The 10,923-nt window shown below is 49.8% G+C and overlaps 4 protein-coding genes across 4 annotated transcripts; 2 read left to right on the top strand and 2 right to left on the bottom strand.

Moving 5' to 3' along the window:
- Positions 1-1,041: 1,041 nt before the first annotated feature.
- On the bottom strand, positions 1,042-2,235 carry VE01_04514 (uncharacterized protein). The gene is made up of 3 exons (XM_059463626.1): positions 2,078-2,235; positions 1,623-2,020; positions 1,042-1,561 (listed from the first exon to the last, which is right to left on the bottom strand). Exons 1-3 carry the CDS (start codon positions 2,168-2,170, stop codon positions 1,234-1,236), a joined length of 819 nt encoding a protein of 272 aa, XP_059319774.1. The 5' UTR covers positions 2,171-2,235; the 3' UTR covers positions 1,042-1,233.
- Positions 2,236-2,527: 292 nt separating this feature from the next.
- On the top strand, positions 2,528-4,817 carry VE01_04513 (uncharacterized protein). The gene is made up of 4 exons (XM_018273985.2): positions 2,528-3,281; positions 3,335-4,055; positions 4,117-4,298; positions 4,358-4,817. The coding sequence occupies exons 2-4, from the start codon at positions 3,561-3,563 to the stop codon at positions 4,548-4,550; spliced, it is 870 nt and encodes a 289-aa protein (XP_018131320.1). The 5' UTR covers positions 2,528-3,281; positions 3,335-3,560; the 3' UTR covers positions 4,551-4,817.
- Positions 4,818-5,995: 1,178 nt separating this feature from the next.
- VE01_04512 (uncharacterized protein) lies at positions 5,996-7,185 on the bottom strand. The gene has a single exon (XM_018273984.2). The coding sequence runs from the start codon at positions 6,849-6,851 to the stop codon at positions 6,147-6,149; it is 705 nt and encodes a 234-aa protein (XP_018131321.1). The 5' UTR covers positions 6,852-7,185; the 3' UTR covers positions 5,996-6,146.
- On the top strand, positions 6,879-9,356 carry VE01_04511 (uncharacterized protein). The gene is made up of 2 exons (XM_018273983.2): positions 6,879-7,920; positions 7,977-9,356. Exons 1-2 carry the CDS (start codon positions 7,904-7,906, stop codon positions 9,238-9,240), a joined length of 1,281 nt encoding a protein of 426 aa, XP_018131237.1. The 5' UTR covers positions 6,879-7,903; the 3' UTR covers positions 9,241-9,356.
- The last annotated feature ends 1,567 nt before the right edge of the window (positions 9,357-10,923 follow it).

Below are 10,923 nucleotides of genomic sequence, written 5' to 3'. Positions count from 1 at the left end.
TATATCCCGCGTCGCTACCCGCAATTGCTACCCGCAATTGCACACCCAATATGTGCGCATCCGTATGTGCGCACTCTTCCGGTGTCGAATCAAGCTGGCTGTCCAGGCTCGGCCTCGTTCCTTGAGGTCCAGTTCAGAGGTGCAATTAACATGACTGAAGTTCCGACAGTATCCCGATACTCAGCAGTATCATTTCCTAGCTTCCGGTTCGAAGTAGCCGCCCGCTAATCTTGCTCCGCATATGCCAGCAGTGCTGTGTCCCATTGTGCGTTGCTCGGTTTGAGGTGGCGTTCCGCGACGGCGACGTTGCTCCGGTGCTCCAAATGCGACCTAGTCGTGCGCCCGTCTATACAACATAGCTACTCTCTCCTTGGAGAGCTATGAGGGAAGCCGCCAATTATGTGTCGGCACACATCGTGTGGCCTCGTTCTGCTTTTGCTCATAGCCTGTTCCGGGTCATAACCTGTTGTCACATAATTTGGAGTTTGACGGCTTGGTTGAGAAGGCTAGGGGGAGTACAGCGATTATATACAGCCTGTGTCCAGGCTTCACCGCCGCCGTCCTCAGTAACCGACTTTGTGCCTCAGCACACTTGTACAAGTGCGGTACAGTAGTTCAAACGCTAGAGTATGCTAGTCCAGCGCCCACTGCCCCGCTATTGGTTTTTGTTTCTAGCGTCGACTGAAAAAGTGCTGTTGCTGCCGCTGTCGGGCTGTCAGATAGTTAATTGGTGGATTCTCTTGTAGTAGTGGCTGTCAGTCGCTCTATCTGAAAACGACTACGGATTTGTTGAAGACATCTAAGCCGCCTCACTCGACGACATTGCCGAGGCTGCATAACTTCACCTTGTGCATTGAATGTGCGGTGGCTGTTTTCTACGTCTGCTTTTTGGTAGTGCGGGGGGCTGCGGAAAGGAAGTGTTCCACGCTGGGCGCGTAGAAGGGAGTTCTATACATATCGATAACACGAACTGTGCCGGCGACAACTCGTAGTCCTATCAGGCACTATACTTATTGAGTGGTAATTCTGGATGCATTTTCTTCTATCTCTCTTGCTCCGGACGTACAAAATCATAAATCATAGGCCTTAAAGCTCCAAACCGTCCATATATGCTCCTCCATCTAGACCTCCACCAACCAACCAGCCTACCAGCGGCCCCATAACTCCTCATCGACATTGGTATCATTGTACTCTGTAACTCCGGTCCCGCTTAACTTATATGCGTGCTTGCTGTCAGAAACCTTCGTTATGCTTTGACGTGCCCGTAAACTGGTCTTTCGCATCCTCCGTGGCCGACATCGGCCGGAGAGTGAAGGATTCCCCGTAGATCCTCCGGTTGATTGTATCAGATTGGTCTCGAACAAGCGCTTCCTCGTCTTTATTTGATGCCCACCGGAGAATTAGACTGCGGAGGGGCGGCATGCAGGCGATAACGATCGCGACGTTGTTTTCGGCGTGACTAAGGCAATATACGATAGTATAGGTCCAGTCAGATTCGTGATGTTTATAGAGGATCCCTTGGTAGTTTAGCTTGAGCCTGATGGCGCCCATCGCGGTTACCCTGATTTATGTGTTAGCAAAAACTCCTGTGAACGTGACTGTGATAGGAAAGAGCGGCTCACCCTAAACTGAGCGCGAACGAAAATATGACGGTCAATCGCGACTGAAGACTTGCGTTTCGTATCCTGTATACCAACAGACTTGGAATTGGCAGAATCAAGAGGTCCGTAAACATGTTGGCCGTGACTAGGAAGACGTAGATAATACCGCCTTGCTTTGGAGTCAGACACGATAATCCTCCATATACTGTAGGCTCCGACGTTTCGCCAGTTAGAGGCGGACACAGGAATATAAGAGCAAGCCACGGTCCGAGACAGGCTCCAATAACAAAGGCTAGAATGCCATAGAGTGTTCTTCTGATGGGGGTGACGACCCATCCGGCCCTGAGAAGAAGGAATATGATAGACGCCTTGACGAGAGGTAGAATTGGCGTATATAGCAAATTGTATGCTATGAGGATCTATAAACTGTCAATATACATTTATTAGAGCCCATAAGTAAATTTCCGCATCTTTACCTTGTGGTATTCGGTATAGTTTGGTTCAAGGTTGTACTGATCAACATCCCAGATGTGGATTCCGACGTGCCAGATAATGACATCTAAGCGCATTTAGTAAATTGAAATATCAATCTTATATGGGAGGTATCGTACGTCGAATTGAAGGGTAGATCAGCCCGAAAGAGAATAGCTGACAAACAGTTAATTACGTCACTTCAATTCTCCGGACTTAAAGACTTACTAGAGCAAGAACGACCAAGTAATCGTCTTTAGGAAGCGGAGTTGAACGTCAGTACAGTAATTCCTCAGGCGAGCGATCTAACATACCCCATCCCAAAGCAATGCGAGCCCGTCTCCGCGCATATATTCGCAGGCCGACAAAGCACCCGGCAATCGCGGGAGTGCCTGCTATTACCGCGAGGCACAGATTCTGAAGTGGGTACGACGACGGCATCGCATAGTTGCGCTCTCAGAACGAAGGGCGAGATTTCGGATTCAACGCATTGGGTTTCGCAATGTCTGGACGATATCGTGGAAGTCAAGTTCCATCCTCTCCAAGAAAGAACAAGAATCGGACACATGGGTATCGTCTGGTTATATGTTCTGGATAAATTCGAATCTGTGGAGCTGCACGTGTCGCGAAAATAGTGGCGTTTAATATAAAAGCAGGCCTCGCCCCGCCTTATCCAAACCACTATGTCAGCGAGGAGGGGGAAACTAATGGCACACTACTCGCACTACTCTATAGTTAAACTCACCAGAGTCGGCCTGTCGTCAGCTTGACTCCCATGGCAAGACTGTGGGGAAAAGGGCCCGGGCGGCGACGAATGACTACAGGGCGGTGTCGTCTTCATAGCATCCTCACCCAAGGATACCACCAGACCACGGTTCAACAGACTTGGCCTCACCAGTACCAGTAGTCCACTGGCAGTAACTGACATACGGAGGTACTCCACCATTTTAGTTGCGGGAAGAGTCAAGCTCGGGTCCACCGGCTGCTACTGGCTGCTTACTGCGCTGCACAATAGTCGCGTAATAACGGGCCGCATAGAAGGAAGCTTGCGAAGAATTCCATGGCCGGGCGCTAAAACCCCTTAAAGCGTGGTAATTGTGCACACGCCTCTTGCACATAAGTACCGATCGATGCCGATCCTTGCGGGGTAGTGAAGGGATTGTGAAGGGGTGACGGGCATGCGGACCGTCCGGATAATTTGACCACGGGGTAAAGCGCTCTCCACTCTCCGCCCCTTCATCTGCTAATGTTAAGTGCGGCAGGACCCAGCAATTGTCCTACTACTCTCCTGCGGAGAGGAGCACCAGCCATCCTCTTTCTAGTCATCCTTTTGCCACTCAATTACTGGTCCTGTTACGAGCACCGGCCATCCTACTATCGGCCGCCCTGCCTCTTATCAGCACTGTCAGCGCGCACTGTCCAATTCTCACAGGGTAACATGTGCCTTTGCCAGGAAGAAACTTCTTCCATCTCCCATGAAGCCCCAGAATGCCCACACTCCTAGCCATGACGAATCTATCAAGGTCACTAAGCCACACCTTCGCCGTCTTCCTCTTTGCTCTCATTTTCTCCTGTGCTGATGCAGCGACGTCGAATTTATTTGGACCTTCCACGGCGATAACATCGCGGTATTGGGACTGCTGCAAACCGTCCTGCGGCTGGGCCGACAAAGCAGGCTTCGTCGACAAGTCTCCAGTCCAGTCATGCGATATCAATCAGAATCCGCTGCTAGATAATTCCCAAGGGACAGGCTGCAATGGCGGTCATGCTTTCGGATGTCCGACGAACGCGCCTTGGGCCGTCAATGACACGTTCTCCTACGGTTTCGTGGGCACTTTCCTCGTTGGCGGCGATGAGTCCAGCTGGTGCTGCAGTTGCTACCAATTGAACTTTACCAGCGGGGCAGTCAAGGGCAAGTCGATGATTGTGCAAGCCTCCAACACGAATTACGACTCCCCGAATGCGAATGTCTTTACTCTCGGTGTATGTTGCTCGTTCTCCCCCAAATTGAGTGAGTTACGACCTTACTAATACCATAAACCAGATACCTGGCGGGAACACGAGCTACGCTGGCGCATGCGGTATTGAATATAGCGTCTCAGATTCTGTGTTTGGTACGAAAAATGTGGGCTTATTAAATCGCGCTGACTGCGACAACCTTCCCGCGGCACTAAAGCCTGGCTGTCAGTGGCGGTTCGACTGGTTCAACGATGCCGAGGGGCCAAAGTGAGTGCTTATTTCAGCCTGTTTAGACAGTCCCGCGAAATCTAACGGTGGAATTACAGTGTCGAGTATAAACGGGTGACATGCCCGAAAGTCCTCACAGATATCACTAAATGCAAACGGGAAGATGACGACAAAGTCGAAGCGGATGCGATCAAGGCCAACTCACCATCTGCAGCTTCGACATTGCCGTCTATGGTTCCTACAGCTATCTCTGCGCTACTTATGTGGTGTATGCTACAAACGCTCGGCTGATGGAATGGAACTCTCTGTCTTAATATCTCAGGCTGACAGACCTGGCTTATAACTTTACTCATGGTGTGGGTTCAGTTCTTGTAGAAAAAGTGTCTCGGAGAATCATAGGACAGGGCATTGTACTTGACTGCGGAAGCCGTCAAGGTCTTGTGGGCTCTCTAGGCTGTGGGTTGCACTACACGTTGGATGCAGGACGTCGACACCAAAAGGCCTATGCGCCGTTATGGATAGGATTAATTCAAAGCCCTTTTACAACGAGGTTCAGTAACAATTTAAGGATCTGATCAACCTAGAATTTGCTCCATATCGCTACTCTCATCAAGTGAGTTTGTCCGTTGATCACAGCTCACCCAACTCGGCATTGCTGGGAGTACTTGCGCAAGGCAAAATACAGCCGTTGCGTGGCATGCTCCAAACCCCGAACCCCTCTATTCTATCGGAGAAGCGGAGGAATCCCCAAAAAACAGTCATGCCAACCTCCATAGTTAGCAGCTGGTCTAACGGCGGCATTTTGGACTAGCCAACGGCGACGCACATTGGTTGGCTGAGGCGCCTTTCGGACCTTTTAACGGCATATCAGTGGGGTATAAATGACGGTATTATATTCTAGCCCTCCAACGAGCATCGCCACTTGCAGGGTTCCCGTCCAAATGAGTGAACAAAGGCCGGCCGGAAAATAAGTGCACGGACAATCTTGATAATCGTACTCCAATAGTTACCCGGTCCCTGTTGAGGAGCTTCCACTCTGTTCCCTGTATGTTCACTATGTGGCATGTCGAACCCGATGAGTACGACAACGGTGTGGGTGCGGGCGCAGAAATATTGGATTGGCACTCCATTGCGATATACAGGTATCTCACTCCATCTTCATGATGAAGGCGTGGTAAGTTGGCGTGGCTCTGTAACATGGCGCAACACGGTGGAAATTGGATGCGGGCGACGTATACGACATACGAGCACCGCAGTTTAAGGTTCCTCGGAGGATTTCGCAAATGAGAAGGTGGTTTCCAGAGCCATGCGCACCACGCACACACGTGTCCAGTTAGTTGGGGGTGGAGATGATCAGTGCCAATCCCCCGCATTGACTTCCCCGCACCCGCAACTGTCAACCAACCCCGCAGTTATGAGCTGAGCTAGAAAAGCTCCGTGCGAATCATGAGACCTTAGTGTCAGTAATGATCTGATAACTGTACGAAGTCTCGTAGTGCAGAACTAGAAGGCCGCTAGATGAGAGATTTGTTGGCAACTATTGTCGGGATATCAACTCGTGATGCTGTGGAAGGGATTTCGGTTGACACCCCCTTTCTGCTTACTCCTAGACAGCCTCCTCGGCTAATTGACCTCGCCGCCGTGAAGTCTCGACGCAGAACAAAGACCGTTACAAGGGAGGTAGAAAAGAGAGGATTGAGAGGCTCCATTTGGGACTACGGGGTTGGTCGGCATGGGTCGGTATCAAGGACTGGTCTGTTCCTCGCACAACGACGTTGGACAACCAGATGTGCAATTTATTCACGACAATTTAGAGCGTATAGTACAAATATCTACGTAACGCCGTTATGAATGAATATTGGAAAGCACCTTGACCTTCTCATTTGATCATGTTTCCCCTTTTGCTTGACTTATGTCAGTCGCCGCCAGTCGTGTCTCAATCACACGAACAATTTCGTTCCAATCACACATGCCACCCTGTCCCAGATCGCCACAGGCGAGCAGCTTCACCTGCGCCGGTAGAATCTCAAACCACGGCCAGCCTTCCAAGATTGAAAGCTGTGTCGCTGTCAAGGGATGAGTAAACATTCTATCGTTCATTGCCGGCGCAACAAGGATAGAAGCTGCTTTTTGATCCGATGATGCCACATCCCAGGCACGGATGGTATTCGTCAGGAGGTCGTCACAAAGCCCCCCCGTGATCTTGGCAAGTAGATTCGCCGACATTGGGGCGATGACGAGGAGGTGTGCCCAGCGCCGTAACTCGATATGTAGTATTTCGGCACCTCTCGTCCAAGGTGCCACCCATTCATCCTCATCTTGGTGAACGGCATCGACATTTGGGAGCGCAGCTAGCGCGGCTATTGTGGGCTGCTCAGAGGACTGGCCGCCGAGGAAGTGGGCGGCGGCTTTGGTGAGGATGATGCGGATTGATAGGTTTGGATAGTCTTTTAGCGCATTGATTATGGATGGCAGCTTCACTGTTGCTACGGAGCCACTTGCTGCCAGGAGAAGATGCGTCTTGCCGTCATTGATTGCGGCCGCAACAGCAGTCGCGGGTGCCACGGCAGTGGCCTCCAACCTCGTTGCCATTCTTTAGCACGGGTAATATTAGGCGCCCGAGATTACCATGAGACAATGATATGGGCTGTGAAGTTATGAAGTTGTGTTCTTGGGATTCTCGAATTTGTCGTTCGACGTCGCAAGTCACCTGATTGGCTGTGGGGAACCACGATTTGGCAATGAGTGGGAAGGCGCGACTCTTAATTTGTCAGCAGGAAGGAGCGGCCACAAGCGGGGACGACCTGAACTTGCTGCTTAGCAAATTAATCCGGGCTGTATGACACGCGCAAATATTGATTTAATTACTGAAATCGTATCACTGGCGCGGGCTGAGATGATTGTTTGGCCCATTTCTTCATGGATTTTATATCGGGTCACGTGTCAGGTCCCTGCCAAACCGCGACATTGACACCACAATGGAATATGATGCGGCTTCGATGACAGCTGGAGTCTCATGCTCGCTCGGAATACGGAAAATTCCCAATCGTTCTATACAGAACCGCCGAAGACCAGTTGATCTTTCCACCAATTACGGATCTCTGTTGCTCTCCGCTGAGGCCTTCCGTTATCAGGGACTGATGAGTTCTGAAATCGGCATCTGCTGCTAGCAGATATCCCGCGCGCCAGAAACAATTCCCCGGCGTTTCGATTCCCCGGTGATAGAAAATAGCTGCTAGCGCAGGGAAGTCTATGTGGAGGTTCACCATCACGTTGCCGAGTACAAACCATAACACGGGATCTCGGAATTCGGCGAGTTCTAAACGGCATCTATCTCATACTCCATGCCGTCTATTGGTGGATAATATTGCCTCATATCGCCGTTGCAGATCATGAGGGGGATTAAGCTTCTCCAGAGCTAGCTTGTTGAGGCAGCTTCCCCAGATTTGGATCACCCCGCATGTCATATTCAACGCTAAACTGTTGAAGCTTGAGTCTCAATGTGTCAATATCTGCAGGTGTCTATAGATATGCTTCTTGACATATATAAATTGAGCTGCATGTTGAATTAATTTAAAATCTGTCCGTGAGCAGCTTCATTGAATATTTCTCTCAATTCCAACACTTATTTTTCAATAAAAACAATGGTGAAAATAGAAAGGTAAGTGTCTAGCTATCTATCCCTGTGGTCTACTTCAACTGATACTGTCGATATAGTCTCTCGTGGACCCGGGCTATCCTTGCCAGCGTTCTGATCTCTCCTCTTGTAGAGGCATCCGCTATCCCACCAACCTCGCTTGATCATCCCTTGGGATTGGGATTACGACCAAATACTGCTGTACTGGATAGCTTTAGACTGTTTGAAGCCAAACTTCAGCTTAAGCTTGGTTCACCCAACCTGAAGACTGCGTTAAATCACTTAACTGCACAAGCTGATGGCTGGCTCACGAAAGGCCCATTTTCCGTCACAAGTAAGACAATTGAACCGCCTGGGGGCGACAAGCATGACTACGCTAGTCAAGCACCATACTGGTGGCCGAACCCTAATACTGCGGATGGCTGTCCTTACATCCAAAAGGATGGAGTACGCAATCCAGACGTTGACAACTACACGGATCATGGGGACCGGGGCGACATGTTCCAATCGTCTTATATTCTCAGTCTCGCCTGGTACTATACTGGGAAAGAAAAATATGCCTTGCATGCTGCCGATATTCTTCGCACCTGGTTCTTAACGCCTGCGACGCGCATGAATCCCAATCTCAACCATGCACAGATCATCCCATGCAAGAATACCGGACGAGCTATTGGGATCATTGATTTCTCTCAGCAATACACAGCTGTGTTAGATGCTGCTGCCATACTAGCCTTGGGTGCACCAGGATGGTCCAAAACCGACGCGAGTGGCTTCAAGCAATGGAATATTGAGTTCCTCGACTGGCTCGCGAACAGCCCATTTGGTATCGAGGAGAGTGCAGCTAAGAATAACCATGGCACCTTTGCATCCATGCAGAAGGCAGGCATCGCCGTTTTTGTTGGGAATAAAACACTCGCAAAGCAAGAAGTGCTCAATATGCAGGGTCGTATCGACGCCTATATCAGCCCTAACGGCTCGCAGCCTTTGGAACTCATCCGGACTCGCAGCTGGCATTACTCTACGTTTGATCTCGTTGCATACACGCGGATAGCTGATATTGGCAAGAAAATCGGCATTGATCTGTGGAAGTACAAGGGGCCCCAGGGTCAGAGCATCCAGGGTGCTGTTGATTTTATCCTTCCAGGTGCTACAGGCGGGGCAGCCGCGTGGCAATACCCCGAGCTTGAGTTTTACGCTTACGCAGCGAGTGATATTGTGCATGCTGCAGCCGATGCTGGGAACTTGAAGGCTTTGAAGGCGCTTAGCAAGTTGCAAACGCCACCCGGAGGGGATCTATGGGCGCTGCGGCCTGCGGTAGAGCAGCTTGATGCCATCTCAAACTAGTTTTTCGAGATTGGGTGCATTTACGACGAGTAGATACGTTGTAGCAATTTTCGGAGTGGATGGAAGGCTGTGGAAGATTTGCCCGTACTATTTATTCCTTGCGTATTATAATTGCGTCGTTAGCTAAAATATAATCTCATTATTTAGTAGACGTTCATACAATAGCACGGAAATTGTAAATGTGCATGTACTTGCAATAGCATACAACAGTGTGTATACCGAGGACCTGTTCATGTCGGCCAGAGCGCCAAAATTACCGCACCGTGCTAGATCACCAAAGGCATAGCAACTTGTGTCTCTCTCTCAATGTGACCTACCGCCAATGGCAGCTTTCGCATTTAAGACGTGCCACTTAACGAAGTGACTGTCCACATCGCGCTTTTACTTCCGATAGGTTCCTCCTAGCCTTGCGACAAAAGTGCACCATGATGGGTCAGAACCGGACGCAGGTTCCCAGGTCCAGAGGATAGGACGCGTCACAAGAACTGGCACACTCGTGAGGTTGAAATTTCTAGTGACAAACAAGGCCTTCCTGCCTTGCGAAATGCCCAATATGATGCTGTACACCCGAAGAACTGGCTGCTTTGCATCTAGCCTTCGGAACCGGACCAGTGATAGCGCTGCACGTCGCTCCTCGCACCCTATTCACTGAGCCTTGCACCCTGCGCCCTGTGCCCCGCACCTTGTACGATGTGCCTTGCACGTTATAGTAGAATTTGGCTGTCCAGTTTTGCGCAGCTTTGCCTTATTTGCCACCATCAAACAATGACCTTCGTAACTGATTGGCGGATGATAATTGCGGCGGGAATGGCATGAAACATCTATAGGCAACCGCTTTGAGATTCATTCTTTTAGAAAGGATAAATGGTGCCACGAGAAGACGAGGCTGTGCCTTGGGCTGTGGTTTCGGCACAGGGGTCGAGACAAGTACGGGGTTGGCCAAACTACTTGGGGGTGGAACAAAACATATAAGAAAAGCCTCTGGCCCGATTCTGGTTCCGCTTTCCAGACACTGTTATGCTGTCAAATTTGGTCATAAGTTTGTTATGCCCGAAATAAAAAAAATGGTAAATCTCACCGAGCAAAGTCAGGATGGAAGGCAATTATGTTGACGTATTTAGTCCAAGGGATAACCTTTACCCAAACGACCCTTCCTCAGTCACCGAATTTTACCAATCTGTACTATATTCACCCAGCTCCAACCCTTATTGTAAGATCACCATCGCCCGGAGCGGACGCATCTTTTGGAGATGTAGCATCACACTCCTATTTCGCCCATGCGACGCACTTTGGTGCTTCACTTATATTTCATTCTAACTCGCATACTACAGGCTCTTTTGAGATTCCGTTGGGCTCCATTAGTTTTCCATTAGACTGGTCTGGAGTTTCCTCAGATAATTCCGTCTTTCCAACAGGTATGCTATTGAGCCTTTCGTTATACCACCTGTCCCTAACTAACCACTTTAACAATAGAAATACAACCAAGTGCCTCTAATAACGCACTGCTACCTTCATGTAAACAGTCAGCGTCAAACACGGAATCATTTGCTCATCTTAATTTAGCCCGCCCTGGATTTCCTGATGCTGAAAACCAATATTTCCGACCCGAATGGCGAAATCCCCCCGAGTCTGGCCCACTTGATCCGTGAGGGTTTCTATTTACTCTTCAATATTATATACAAG

Source organism: Pseudogymnoascus verrucosus (genome assembly GCF_001662655.1).
Source record: "Pseudogymnoascus verrucosus strain UAMH 10579 unplaced genomic scaffold scaffold_16, whole genome shotgun sequence".
Lineage (NCBI taxonomy): Eukaryota > Fungi > Ascomycota > Leotiomycetes > Thelebolales > Thelebolaceae > Pseudogymnoascus > Pseudogymnoascus verrucosus.
Note: the sequence above shows the minus strand (reverse complement) of the source record. Positions and strands in the feature narration are given on the sequence as shown.